The 16,051-nt window shown below is 39.8% G+C and overlaps 1 protein-coding gene across 1 annotated transcript in view; it reads right to left on the bottom strand.

Annotated features, from left to right (window-relative positions):
- Positions 1 to 84: 84 nt before the first annotated feature.
- The window catches only part of Smp_013520 (hypothetical protein), a 17,630-nt gene continuing 1,663 nt past the window's right edge, over positions 85 to 16,051 (bottom strand). The window contains exons 2-6 of the mRNA XM_018799101.1: positions 15,327 to 15,552; positions 13,240 to 13,560; positions 11,581 to 11,994; positions 813 to 1,215; positions 85 to 377 (exon numbers count right to left, since the gene is read on the bottom strand). Coding sequence (XP_018650923.1) covers positions 296 to 377; positions 813 to 1,215; positions 11,581 to 11,994; positions 13,240 to 13,560; positions 15,327 to 15,552 — 1,446 coding nt within the window. The 3' untranslated portion in view covers positions 85 to 295. The remainder of the gene's footprint in view (positions 378 to 812; positions 1,216 to 11,580; positions 11,995 to 13,239; positions 13,561 to 15,326; positions 15,553 to 16,051) is intronic.

Here is a 16,051-nt window from a genome sequence, read left to right as displayed (position 1 = left end):
GTTTTCAATGATAATTGCACGAAATCGAACATGATTAACAAGTTTCGTTAAGAAAAGAAGGCAACCAAAAACACTGATATTGTTAGTGTAAATAAATCTCTTTTATATTTACAACTAGTGGTTAAAATAAGATTACACTCTGTAAGTGAAATTAAGCAAAACAAGAAGGATAATACTGGATAGATATATATACACTAGACTAAAGATAAAAATATATAATATAATACCAGAAGGATCTGGCGAAGGAAATTAAAAAGCTTTTACAAAGAAAGATTACTAAATAAGAAAATGAAGTTTAGCCCAAGCGTTGCCAAATATTTGGTTTGCGTGATTTAATTGGACGATTTCCAGGGACACCAAGACGTTCTGAAACAGACCTAAATAAACGGAAAAAAAGCCCATTACAGATACACTAATGACTAAAACAACTTATTCTCAAAACAAGTTAGCATATAATAGGACTCTCAAACTAAAATAATTCCTATGATACACGAACATCATAAGAGAAAATGCTATATAGGTAAGCGTCTATGCAGAACTTTACAACCTGTATAGATCTAGAAGATGATATAGGACGGTTAAAAAAATGAATCCAGATTCATTTCTTCAATGCAATTTGATACATTCGATTATCGACCCACAGATTAGAAGTTATATCATTTGAGAACCAAAAACAAGCACTAAGTAGACTTAGTATGTTGAATTTAACATGAATTTAGAATGATGGCCGAAATAATGTTATGATTTAAAGCAGTCAATACAAAATTCACACTAGTAAAACTATAGTGCTCAAAGTAAAGTATTAAAATTACCGAGGTCTTCCAGAGTTGGATTCGATGTCTGCAACCATGCTCATTGACGCCAACAAACGCCTGGTTCTGAGAGCATTTTCGTCCTCAACTACATTTATATCACCATTAACATCGGTATCAGGCATTAATGTAACTGTTGCAATGCTACGACAATAATGACGATTAGCAGGTTTGACTCGACTGGAGCCACTTGAGCGCAGGGACGGCTTAGAGTTACCAGATAATGCACTTCCCCATGGTTCCCGTGGGTCTAAAACCACAATCGTCCCAGGTTCTGGAGTTTCAAATATATCATCCTCATCTTCATCATCGTCGTCATTCGTCAGCCAGCGATTTGGTGTTGGACCGCGATCTCGACGAGGCCATTTGTGAGGCTGTCGTCGAGGTTTAGGTACTGGGAACTCTAAAACAAGTGAATTTTGTGGATATATATGACAGAAGACATTTTAAAGTATAGCCTTGTAAAGTTACACTAACACCATATATGGAATAAAATACAGGAGAGACGGTTTGGTGTCCAAACAATGTATTAGCAGATGATGTTAATAACGAATAAACTAGAAACTAAACAATTCAACTAACAGTAGGCGTTGAAAGGTAGTTTACAATAAACAGTTTAGCGGGAACACTTTTAATACCCATAAATTTTTAATATCCATCGCAAACACCAATAAATCAAACAATACAAATATAGTATTGTGTACTTTGTGTCAAAACAACAACTGAGAATGCTATATAAACTTTGACAGTTATACTAGAATGAAGTTAGATTATTGACTTCTCGTGATATATTTGCTTATTCTAATGAGTGAAAACAGTAATAAACACTCAGAACCGAGCAAAAAAAGAGAAAATATCAGTTTAATAAGGTATAACGAATACTAACTATATTAGTCAGTTAAATTAAGTCAATAAAAATTGAGTAAGGAAAGTGTGGCGGTAAGGCACTCAATTTCCAATCATTAGACACCAAGTTCAAACCTAGTGCCACCTGCTTCGGCTTGGACAATCGAGTACCATCAATACTCTATTACAAGCAAAAGAGTGTTTTAAAAGTGATTAATTAGATAACTAGGCCAATTGGATACCCAGCAATTTTTTGGGACAAGGATAAGTTACTGATGAGTAGTATTACTAAGTAGCACTAAATAAACTTCGTGTCCAAAGTATCCATTTTTCACGAAGACAGTTGCATTAAAACAAGTAAAATCCCTAGATAGCATTCCTTTGTAAATTGGTTAACACGTAAGTAGACAACTATATGTAATTATTTATTTCTAGATACAGGAGCGCAATTTAACTGTGAAACCTTGCCTTCAGACATTAAACTCATTTGCACAGGTCATAGTTTCCTAAAAATTAGTTGTGACAACAAAGGTCAAATCAGTTCACTCGAACCTTTACTCTTTTATTAAAAAAAATAGTTGTCTAAAATAACAACTAAACCTACAATCAACTCCGCCTGTAGCTCTTCTAAAGTTACTGCCGGTCCCAAGTCCACACAAAAGAAGAGGGTTAGGCAACCTCACCCTGTAGAAAAAAATCCTGCTAAAAAAATACAACCAGATTAAACAAATCAAATCTATTTAAACTCTGCCCTGGCACTTGAAGGAAGAATTATGACGCCTCAGGAGGAAACCCGAGTTTTACGGAAGACATGACGCAGATGCCCATTCCAATCACCAGAACAACAATTTTTATAGGTTCATGGGACGTCCGGACAATGTCAAGGGGGTCCACTTATCGACTTACAATACGCAGATGACATAGTCCTGTTTGGTGAAGACGCTGGCAAAATGCAGAGTCTTCTGCTAGAACTGAGTAATAATGCCAGGATGTTTGGGATGCGTTTCTCCCCATCCAAATGTAAATTGTTACTCCAGGACTGGCCTGCGTCAACACCTGAACTAAGGATAGGGAGTGAAGTAGTCGAACGCGTGGACAACTTCACTTATCTTGGAAGTCTGATCAGCCCTAAAGAGTTGGTGTCTGACGAAATCTCAGTACGGATTCAAAAAGCTCGTTTGGCTTTTGCCAACTTACGTCACCTATGGCGAAGACGAGATATCCGTCTATCAATTAAGGGAAGAGTATACTGCGCAGCAGTTCGCTCTGTTCTACTTTACGGCTGCGAAACATGGCCATTAAGAGTAGAAGATACTCGCAAGTTGCTAGTATTTGACCACAGATGTCTTAGAAATATTGCTCGCATCTGCTGGGATAACCGGGTAAGTAATAGTGAGGTTAGACACAGGGTATTAGGGAATGATGGTAAATCAGTTGATGAGGTCATGAATCTTCATCGACTGAGATGGTTGGGCCACGTGTTACGTATGTCTGAACACTGATTACCACGGCGCGCAATGCTGACTAGTATAGGGGATGGTTGGAAAAGAGTTAGGGGCGGCAAAACCAAAACATGGCATCAGTGCTTGAAGTCACTAACTCTTAGTCTGAGCCATGTTGGTAGATGCAGACTACCTGGTTGGGGTCCGCGTGACTATCGTAACTGATGGTTGGAGACTCTGTGTGACATGGCTCAGAATCGATCACAATGGCGTAGGTGTATACACTCTTTATTTTCCCTTAAACCTTGAGATTAAAATTGCTTCATAACTTTTTTCCTTCCTATACTATATCCTTATATACAACCTTTCTTTATATACTACCACCACTAAATTAATTACTTCTATGAATCCGGTGTTCATCTTGTTGTGCCAACGAGGTATGGCAACTTGGACCGATGCATATATGTGCCTGGTCCTACGTTGTAGCTGACTGACTGACCGGACAATGTAGGAGACCGGGAAGACCAGTCAAATAGCAATGGAAATGAGGAGATACAAATTGGCAGTACTCGGAATCAGCGAAACACATTGGACACAAGCTGGACAGCAAAGGCTAGACATGGGAGAGATGCTTCTTTACTCTGGTCACGAAGGGGAAAATGCTACACACACTCAGAAAGTTGCACTAATGCTGTCCAGAGAAGCACGAAGTGCACTTGTAAGATGAGAATCTCACGAATCCAGAATCATCAAAGCATCAATCAAAACAAAGAAGGAGGGGATCACAATGAATATTATTCAATGTTATGCAACCTTCAATGATAGCAAAGACGACGATAAAGATCAGTTCTACTTGAGGCTGCAATCAATCATAGCTAAGTGCTCAAGAAAGGACCTGATCATCTTGATGGGAGATCTAAATGCTAAAGTCGGACTGGACAACACAGGATATGAATTTATAAATGGACGACATTGACTGGGAGAGAGAAATGAACATGAGGAGAGATTTGCAAATCTATATGCATTCAACAAATTGGTTATAGACGGCACAATATTCCTACACAAACGCATACACAAAGCTACATGGATCTCACCGGATCACACCACAGAGATCCAGATAGATCACATTTGTATCAACAAAAAATTCCAAAGGAAAAAAGGAGATGTGAGAACCAGGAGAGGAGCTGATATAGCCTCAGATCACCACTTGGTCACCACCTAGTCGTGGTCAAGTTGAGACTGAAGCTAAAGAAACATTGGACAACTGGGAGAACAGCAATACAAAGGTTCAATACAGCCCTCCTTCGAGATACTAACAAACTCAACGAATTCAAGATAACTCTCAACAACAGGTTACAAGCTTTACAGGATCTACTGAAAGAAGAAGAAACTACGATGGAGGACAACTGGAAAGGGATCAAGGAAGCATTAACTTCAACGTGTCAGGAGGTTCTGGGTCGCACGAAGCATCACAATAAGGAATAGATCTCTATAGGAACCCCGGACAAGATTGAAGAAAGGAAGAACAGGAAGACAGCAATCAACAACAGTCGAACGCGAGCAGAGAAAGTCAAGGCGCAAGCAGAGTACGCAGAAGCAAACAAGCAAGTGAAGAAAAGCATTAAAACTGACAAGCAGAAATACATAGGCGAACTAGCAACGACGGCGGAAAAAGATGCAAGAGAAGGGAGTATGAAACAACCATATGATACAACGAAGAAACTAGCAGGGAGATATAGTAAACCAGAGAAACCAGTCAAGGACAATGAAGGAAAGACAATCACGGAGATTCAAGAACAGAGGGACAGATGGGCAGAATACTTCGAGGAACTTCCGAATAGACCAGCCCCATTGAATCCACCGGACATCGAAGCGGCACAAACAGACCTTTCTATAGATGTCACTCCACCAACGATCGAAGAAGTCAAGATGACCGGTCATCAGATAAATCAAGAATGAGAAAGCAGCAGCACCTGACAATATACTAGCTGAAGCACTGAAGTCAGACATTGAAGTAACTGCGAAAATGCTTCACCTTCTATTCAAGAAGATTTGGGAAGATGAACAAGTGCCAACGGGCTGGAAAGAAGGATACCTCATCAAGATACCAAAGAAAGGAGATCTGAGCAAATGTGAGAACTACAGAGGCATCACACTGTCGTCAGTGCCAGGAAAAGTTTTCAACAGAGTGTTGCTGAACCAGATGAAAGATGCAGTAGACGCTCGACTTCGAGATCAACGGGCTGGATTCCGTAAGGACCGGTCGTGTATAGATCGAATTGCGACACTACGGATCATCGTCGAACTATCAGTTGAGTGGAACTCGTCACTATACATCAACTTCATTGACTATGAGAAGACGTTTGACAGTGTGGACAGGAGAACATTATGGAAACTTCCTCGACACTATGAAGTTACTGAGAAGATTGTCAACGTTATACGGAACTCATACGACGGACTACAGTGCAAAGTGGTGCATGGAGGACAGTTGGCAGATGCAGTTCCAGTAAGGACCGGAAGTCAGACAAGACTGCTTACTCTGTCTCTCCCTCCTTCTTCTGGTAATTGGCTGGATTACGAAGACCTTGGTATCTGACAGGAAGCACGGAATACAATGGACATCTCATAATCAATTAGACGACTTGGACTTCGCAGATGACCTAGCCCTCTTATCCCATACACACGAACAAATACAGACGAAGACAGCAAATGTAGCAGCAGCCTCTACATCATCAGGCCTCATCATACACAAAAAGAAAAGTAGGATTCTCAAATACAACACGGAGAACACTAACCCAGTCACACTTGATGGAGAAACTCTCGAAAGTGTAGAAACATTCACGTACGTGGGAAGCATCATCAATGAACAAGGATGATCTGATGCAGATGTAAAGGCGAGGATTGGCAAAGCAAGGGCAGCATTTCTATAATTCAAGAACATATGGAACTCAAAACAACTGTCAACTAACATCAAAGTGAGAATCTTCAATACGAACGTCAAGACAGTCCTACTGTACGTACAGAGCTGAAACGTGGAGAACTACCACAATTATCATCAAGAAGGTACAAGTATTTATAAACAGTTGTCTACACAAAATACTCAACATTCACTGGCCGGATACTGTCAGCAACAGCCTTCCGTGGGAGAGGACAAATCAGCTTCCAACTCAAGAGGAAAATGTGTTAGGAGCGGATGGCACATACCTTAAGGAAATCATCAAACTGCATCACGAGGCAAGCCCTAACTTGGAATCCTGAAGGGGAGTGGAAAAGAGGAAGGCCAACGAACACATTACGCCGGGAAATAGAAGGAGATATGATAAGGATGAATGACGACTGGAAAGTATTGCCCAGGACAGGGTTGGGTGGAGAATACTGGTGTGCGGCCTATGCTTCTCCACGAGGGGTAATAGGCGTAAGTAAGTACGCAAGTAAAGCTACAATCACCTGGAAGCTCGTATACGAGGAACATGGTTAAGCGTTCAGATTACTAAGTAGATTCAGTGACTATAAGCATTAAACTAGGCTGAATTATGATAAGCGAAAATATGATCAGCTATAAAGTCAGTAAGAATATCATTCACCAAGTTAGAAAATGGTACCAAGGACTCCATTCTGTTTTTATCTAGACATATATTTTTTATGTAGTGGAGAATTCCTTCAAGCAGTAATAACTCGGCAAACATGCTTATGTACTATTGTAAGCAAAGATGGATGGTGGCTAGCGGTAGAATCCAGGACGCGTATTTCGTTCCATTTGGGACTCGTCAGCTGGATGTACCTGTTTATGTACCAAACTGAAAGACATTAGGTGAATAAGAAAATTACCAAGCCACTTCATAAAAAGTGGATGAATTGGCATCAGAACAAGACTAGAAGTTGAGAAGTAATACCATAGCACTACAACTACGTTCTGAAAAGCCAAATAATCAAAGTTGATAATATATTGTGTATATCACTACAGTATACCAAACAATATCTCGTTTCTATCACTTACACAGAGGTAATATGTCATTGGTAAGTTTTTTAGTAGTGATAGAAATAAGATTGTAACCTTATGTACCACCCATTCAGCTAGATGAACTCAACAACTTTGAAATTGATTCTTACTAAACAACATCATAGGTATATGATAAAATATGCTTCAAATTGATTTTTCTGAAAGTCACTGAGGTCCTATTGAGCGTCAATAATGAATAATTCAGTGTACTTTATGCTAATCTACAGATAAAATAAGATGCAATAAAGTTATAATTTATATTTAGCAAGCATCATATGATCAGTCTGATATTCAACTATGATATTGAATTATGTACGGTACAAATGAACCAAACGAAGTACTGTGGTATTCGTCATACAAATAATTATAGACATGAAATACTGAACATATATATGGAATTTTTCTGACTAGATGCTAAATTCCAAAATGCTATCAATGTACGTGTGAGGGTTTACTTTATTTTGTTCGCACCTCTATGTAGAGATTATTTATTTATTTTATTTTATTTTATTTAATCACATATATATTGGTACAAAGGGCACCGGATACATATGCGCAACACAAAATAATGAGAATGGGAGAAGGAAGAAGATGCGTATATATAAAAGAAGGAAAAAAAGAAAAAGGAGAAGAGTAGTGATGGGGGGAACTGAATGTACAACCAGAAGAGCTCTCTCAGTTAGGATAGTTATAGCCACTCTTTAGGAAGAAATTAGAAGAAGGTTACAGCAGGACCGCCATTAGCTTCTATTCTGAGCCATATCTGATAACGTCTCTAGCCACTGTGTTGCACCATCTCTAGGACCCCAGCCAGGGAGTCGTGAAGGACCAACAGAAGCTAGCCCTTTGCAGCTCTCTTTCATGCCACGACACCATGTCATACACTGACCTCCTCTCCGCTTTTTCCAACCAGTCCCAGAGTCGGCAAATAATGCACGACGTGGAAGTCTCTGGGACGACATTCGTAAAACATGTCCAAGCCACCGAAGTCGGTGTTTCAAGATGGTGACACCAATCGAATTATCGTCTCTGCGCCCGAACACACGATGCCGAACCTCTGCATTACTAACATGGTGTTGCCACTGTATGTCAGCAATCCTTCGGAGACAACGATGATCGAACACAGAGAGACGTCTAACATCCTCAACTCGAAGAGGCCAGGTTTCACAAGCATAGAGCAAAACTGCTCTCACCGACGCGTTGTAGATCCGACCTTTTACAGCCAGACTAACATCACGAAGGCGCCAAAGATGGCCCAGATTGGCATAAGCCGCTCTGGCTTTCCTTATACGTGCATCAATCTCATCACTCACGCCACCACCAGCACTTATGTAGCTACCTAGATACACGAACTTCTCAACTACTTCAATCTGCTCACCATCTAGGGTGAGTACAGGATGAGAATCCTGCCAGTCTTGTAGGAGTACCTTGCACTTGGAGGGTGCAAAGCACATGCCGTACCTGCGGACACTGATTGCCAACTGATTAAGTGCGGATTGCATGCCTTGGGCATTATCGCACAGTAAGACAATATCATCCGCATACTCGAGATCGAGAAGTCGTTCTCCAGGCAACATATCCACACCGCCATTACTTACATCCATCAGAGCTGTTTCCAGGATGTCGTCGATGGCAAAGTTGAAGAGGAACGGTGAGATTGGGCAACCCTGCCTAACCCCGCTGCTCAAATGGAACAAGGGAGAAAGGTGGTTGTATGCCCTCACTCTGCCTGAGGTGTTCGTATACAGGGCCTTTAAGATGTTAATGAACTTCTCAGGAACACCCTTCTTCAATAGGCAATCCCAGAGAACAGTCCTGTCCAACGAATCGAAGGCCGCCCTGATATCAAGAAACACTACGATTGTTGGCCTGCGATAAGTATGACGGTGTTCTAACATTTGGCGGAGGGTGAAGATGTGATCAATGCATCCTCGACCAGAACGAAAACCAGCCTGCTCCTCGCGAGTCAATAGTTCTCGGGTTTTAAACAACCTACGAAGAATGATAGAAGCCAATAGTTTGGACGCAATCGGAAGTAGACTTATCCCCCGGTAGTTATTGCAGGAACAACGTGAACCCTTTTTAAAGATAGGGACGACTATCGACTCACTCCATGATGTCGGAACACTTTCTTCCTCCCAAACCTTTGCAAACAACGCAGTCAGTTCCTTAGCCAGAAAGTCACCACCATCTTTAAAAAGAGCCGGAGGTAAGTCATCTGGGCCCGGTGATTTGTAACGTTTCAAGAGTTGGAGTTCCTTGCGGACTTCCGCCTCGTTTGGTGGATTAGTCGTCACCGGTCATGGGGGGTAGGACAAACTGGTTGATGTTGCCGGAGCAGCAGGCCAGTTGAACTGCCCTTCGAAAAATTCCGCCCATCATCCAAGACGTCAAGAGATGTTAGTGATTGGCATCCCATCATCCTCGTAGATTGTTTCACTCACACCAGACTTCTTGCTGCCAGTGGCTCGGATGAGTTGGGAGAGCTTCCAGCAGTTACCAGATGCAGCTGCTGCTTCCATCTCATTAGCACGCTCCGACCACCAGGCTTCCCGGTCCTTACGCAAGCTTTGCTCGATTTCATTACGTAACAGCCTTCGTTTGTGGTCATACTCACGGTCACCCGGAGTAGACCGACGGGCTTCCATCAGTTGTAAGGAGCCAGAAGAAACCCAGTGCTTGTAAGCGGGACGTTTCGCGAAGCCGCAAGCAGCTTTACTCGCCATTTTCATGGCGTCGTGAAGATGCAACCAATGCTCATCTATACTTTTCGGTGGGATGGTAGCTAGCCTAGAAGCTAGCTCCGCTCGATACTTACCTGCAACAGAAGTTGCAGCCAGTTTACTAACATCGATCCGTTGGTGGTGGTCAATCCTTCGGCCACTGAAAAGTAAGGCGAGATTGGCGCAGACCAGGGCATGATCAGACTCCAGATAGGTACTCCAAAAGGAGCGGCAGTCTTGTACACAACCACGCCAGCGGTAGCTGATCGCGATGTGATCAATCTGAGTCCAGGCTTGGGATGCAGAGGGAGGACGCTAGGTAGCACACCGGCGATGACTGTGCCGGAAGTTAGTGCTGGCCAGAAACAGGTTGTGGTCTGTGCACAGTTGCAGCGAACGGTCCCCGTTATCTGTCCTGCAACCAACAAGTCCCCATCGGCCACCTAGACGACTCTCTTCTGTGCCTAGACGCCCGACCTGTGCATTCAAGTCTCCGGCTAGTACTACAATATCTGTCGAACGCGCTTTCTGGAGAAGAACTGTTAACTGGTGGTAAAACTCATCCTTGATTGCATCCGGGCTGCAATCTGTCGGGGCATAGGCGGAGATGACGAAAAGACACCGATTCTCACGCCGATTTCTTCTCACTTTGATGGAACTTTCTAATCTAACAGCACATAACCGACTGTTAATGGGGATCCAATCGATTAGTGTTGCCTCAGCTCTAGCGCTTAGTGCGACACCAACGCCAGCAAGACCAGACGAAGATGCCACAGAGTCCCCGGATAAGCGCACGTGAAACAAGCTTTTCGAGGCGACAGATGGAGAACGAATTTGTAGTACTTCACTAGAGTCTTGAATATGAGTCTCGGATAGACAACAAACGTCAACATTAAGACCTTCCAAAGACATAGCCAGCCCTATCTGTTGACTGATCTGCATTAGTGTGCGAACGTTGAAGGAAGCCAGCTTGAACGGCGTACGTGGTTTCAAAAGACTGCTTCAGTATTCATAATCGGTGGAAGCATTCACTTTCAACCAGACAGTGACTGGAGATCGTTTAGATAGGACAGATTTTCCACCAAGAGCGAGCTGCTGCATAAGTTGAAAAGTAAGGTTACACAAATTGGGGATAAAAGGGGGTGAAAAAGAGACGTAGTAAATAATAATAATAATAATAATAATAATAATAATAATAATAATAATAATAATGGTAATAATAATAATAGTGTAAATTGTCTTGCTTTTAATATGAGCGAGAATAGTATCGTCAATAGAATTCATCATTTCATTTATTTGTGTGTGGGCTGTGATACTGCCATGTAGAGATAGAAATCCTATGCCCTTAACACAGTAAAGGTAAACGAGTTGGACAATTTGTAAGACAACTCCGGGATCTGTACGCAAGGGGAACTGTTAAAAGGATAAACTGCCAACAATTCCAAGCTCAGTCCAAAATTAACTCAAGTACATTAATTGGTTGAATTTTAACTTGGACTTGGTGAGCTATAAATTTCTCATGTAAATTCAATATAAACTGATGCCTTTTCGCCGATATACATGGTTCTTTGGAACGTACTTCCAGCTCATTCTCGTTCTGATATAAGGTAGGTCGAACGAAATGTAGGGGTTAGAGAGTACTGGGGAAGGAAGAACGCAAAGGAAACGGAAGACAGAATTTCAAATACTGACACAACTCCCAGCACAAATTCGCATAGCATGGTGATAAGAATAATAGAAACACTTAAGGACCTTACCGCTAGCATTTCGACGCTGTCTTGTGTTGAACTTTGTATTATATTTGGAAAATATTGTGGGATGAGCTACTTGATCTGATTCATCGTACAGATTATCGTAAACAACAAGTGGACGCTCAGGTGCAGGTGCTTGGGAAGCTGAATTCCATATATTGTAGTTACTATTACCAACCATTTGATTAACTATTGAGTCGGGATCATCATAAGCGTTGGCAACCAACTCAGCAAATTGTGCAGATAAACTTTCAATATGACGTGAGTCACCGTTAGGATCGTCGCTGGATTTAATTCGCGATATCCGAACACGACGTCTGTATGAACGACTTAAAATACCAGTCATCCCACCATAATTAGGGTTACCAAAACGGCGGTAATAAAGACTTCGACGTTCTGCCCCAGGTAGTTTTACATCTGCTGAAAAAGCAAAACAGAACAAACAGCGTTAGATCTCAAACGATTGCACGCACTTGATAAGAGGAATAAACTTGATACCCCTCATGTAGAGTAAAAACTCAATGTTGAAGGATATAAACTAGCTTTGGATAATACTACATTCGAAAATTTGAGTAACATTTGTTATCCAATTTTTACATACTTTTTAAACGAACACAGACAAGCTTTATTAACCTTAAAGACAAACAGTTGAGTCACTTTGCCTGGCTTCATTCCAACATTCATTTGTTGATTTTCTCGATTCGTATACGTTATGAAATGCAATCAACTGAACCGATCCACCATTTTGAGATGTAATGTTCCTCAACTTGTCTACCAAATTATCGAATAGTAATGTTTATCGAAACACATTGCAGTTGTGAAAGATACGAGTGAACTAACATTCCTCATTATTTTAAAATAGTGTTCAAGTTTTTAACAAAGTAACTATCTGAATAACTAAGAGACAATATGAGCAGCGTAAGAAACTCTTCCTTATACATGTAATCTTAAAGTTAGACACTTAAACGAAAGTTCACGTCATTTTCATAACCTTTTTCTTGATAAAAACTACGGCATAAATAACAGTATATTAGCGGTTCAAATTGATTTGGTTGCAAATTTTTAAACCATTAAATTGCATCACATTAAAGCAACAACAAATCAAGTATGATAGATCAAACTTGAATATCAGTTTACTGGAAATTTTATCACAAAGTCATTACTAAATTACTACAATTAAACAGCTTGCTGTTCAAATATGAGGCAAGCGTTGTCTACTAAAATAATCTTAAAATTATAAGCAAATATTTGTGAAGATACGTATTTTACAGTTGTTAGTGTTAATGGCTCCAAATGATCAATCCCTATTGGTATATGTGGATCTTGAACTGAATAGAAATATCGAGGCAACCTATACAAATAAAATGTATACTTGTTGAATAAGCTAGTGACTATCTGAATTTAGGGGCTTATTGGATAACACGGCAATTGAAGAGAACGGTACTGAGTCTGATTCTTATCATGAACATCAATAATGAGATATAAGTACATTTATCTGACAGATCTCAAATAGAACGAGATACCCGTACAAGATTTTACTGTTAGCCATTATCTAACTTGAAAGAAATAAGCGATAGTTAAACATATTTCCAGAACAAAATCAAATTAATAAACCACTTTTAATTAAAACTTAAGCAATAAAGATGAAATATAATATCCCCTTACTTTTGTGTGGGAACCGTAGAAAAAGTGATATTGTTTGAGGTGGAACTGATAATGCCTTATACCAACGTCCGGTTGGAGGTAGATGTTGAGAAAACTGTTCAATAGAATCCAGTGTTTCATTTGATAACGTCAAAGATTTACGATCGTTAAAAATTTCGTCTAAATTATCTGACTGACTTAAGCTCACATCATTAATATCATCTTTTTCTAAGAGCGAGGCTAAAGCAGCAGCCGCAGCTAATGCAACACGACGATCAAATGGTTCAGCAAAATCGGCTATAGTGCGTAGAACAGTATTTTCATCTTCAAATACGACATTGCCTTAAGGGAGACAATAATGTAGTTGAAAAACTAAATTAACACCATAAATTTAACAAGAGAGATAAGATGAAGAAATAAGTAATACACCTAGGCTGATTGACATTATGTAGATGGTAAGTAGATTTCTGTTGATATAATTAGTACGATGTGTGAAAATCAGATCTTAATCGTAACCTATATACAATAAGTCCTTGTTATATAATTTGATAATAATGGTCGCAAACGCAAATACAGAATGGGATTTTGAAAAAAAAACATACTCTCCAATCAACTGAGTTATTTTGAATTAGTTAAGAGTTGTGATTAGACACCATGACAATTAATACGAGTTTTTTGTCCAAAGTTCCTAATTCCCCGACAGAATCACAGATGAACTAGGCTTGTAAAATTAGTCTTTATTAAATCAGTAAAATTTGGAAGTAGCATTGACAGTCCTAAGTATCCTTTGGAACCCTAGCAAGCGTAATAACTAAAATGAATCAAAGCCTCGTACTAGTTTTTTTCTAATTCTTAATAAAACATAAATGGTTAACTAAATTATTCTACAAAGGCAATTTTTCTATTCTGAAACTATTGCTGTCAGATTACTTTATAAAGGTTCGACTAGTTTAAAAAACATGAAGGGCAGTTGCTTGACTGTATTCGTACATGAATTTGACTCTCTATTAGCATGCCTCAAATAGTAATCTTGTTTGCTAAAGAGAGATATCTAGTACTTACAGGTACTCATAATTGATTGATCACTGAGTATTGAGGAATGCTATGTTTGTATAGACTTTTTAGTGTTGATAGAATCCTATCGATAAAGTTGTAATGTGACGACTCGTCTACATGACTCAACACTGAGTGCAATATATTAAGATATAAGGTAGTTGAAGGTAGTCAACAATCAGTCGCTGTCCGAAAAGCTCAGTGGTAGCAACTCATATTATGAAGCTGGATGATAGGGGACGGAATCCCTCAGGGAGCATCAATTACATCAAGACAACAGGTGTGCCTTGCTGACGAGTGCTAAATGATAAGAAAGCTAGGCTCAAGGTTTCTTATCGATAAACTCTATCTAACAGTGCTTACATGTTTCCAACGTCTTGAGGTCAATGTCAGTTTTTTATAAGAAACCACCTTAAGAATATCGTAGTCTGATGTTTGTTTTGCAATGAACATTTGATATACACTGATCACACACTTCTTCATTTAGCCTTCCTGCAAGCTATAATCGAATATACGTCAACAAAAATGACCGAATTTTAAGTGAAAGATCAATGAATAGTAGTAAAAATCAAAGAATTAAAGCACTTTCAAGCATATCTTAGACTGTTTCATATTTTATGATTACGCCTAATATTTATTAACTGTAGATTTTTATTTTCAGTGTTAAATAAGCTTGCGTAAGTCATGAGCTTGACTTTTGTAATACAATTCAAATTCAAATAAATACACAATAAGGACCTATGCCTATGCTTGGCATACATTCGCGTATACGAATTAAAACTGTCAATAGAACCAAAAACAATTCTTCCATCAATAATTCATCGACAACGAATACAAAATTGTTGTTTTTCTATACCACTTTTTCTACAAGTACAAAGTTTGACAAATTTCACCACAGTATGTGCGTATGAGAACCATAAAATACAATCATTTATGAGTTAGTTTTGTTTATCACTAGCTGAAATCAAACAAAAATATGATTCATGATGATCACCGTAACTGAGAATTCCAGAAATAAGGAAGGCGAATAACGATATTAACATAATTAAACATACATGATGCATCATTTATCCATTCGATACATTTTGGACTGTAATCAGATAACCAAGATAAAACATCCTCTGTACTAAGATTGTGAGTACCCCAAATATGAAGAGCATTTGATCTATAGCCCTGTTCTAATATTTCATTCCTTCCTTTTGGAAAACCTAGATGGTGATAAATCTTCGCGGCAGAAGCCTGAGTAATCGCTAATGTGGAACCGCAGTTACAAAATTCAGACTATAAAATAAAGCAATACATAAAATTTGTGTGGTTTACTTATTACGAAACTAGGATTTTATTATTATATTTTATTTAAACACATAAATATTGGTACAAGGAAGCACCAGATACATATGCGCCACACAAATCTCATTTGATTTGTGTGAGGGCTGTGATACTGCCCAGGTGCCCAGACTGAAGCAGGTGGTTTTCTTAGGGGGCCACACCCGGAGCCTTTGACCCAAAGGTCTAGTCCACAAGGCAGTGGAGCATCGTGGGGAGATGCAGTCCCATGGTAGCCGGTGACCAACAGTTGGTTCATACGCCATTCCTTCCTTCAGGATAATGGAGCCCATGTGCACCATTGGTTTGGAATCAGGGTTTTCCAACTCCCTCAGGTGGACTCGCCTTGTCCACCAACCCGGTTAAAGCGCCGGATATTCGCTTTTCGAAATGTCACTTTTGTGAAAAACACCTCCACCACGAGAAGGCAGTGAGTAGGACTTCCCTGGCAGAG

This window comes from Schistosoma mansoni, chromosome 3, assembly GCF_000237925.1.
Source record: "Schistosoma mansoni strain Puerto Rico chromosome 3, complete genome".
In the NCBI taxonomy this organism is placed as follows: Eukaryota; Metazoa; Platyhelminthes; class Trematoda; order Strigeidida; family Schistosomatidae; genus Schistosoma; species Schistosoma mansoni.
Note: the sequence above shows the minus strand (reverse complement) of the source record. Positions and strands in the feature narration are given on the sequence as shown.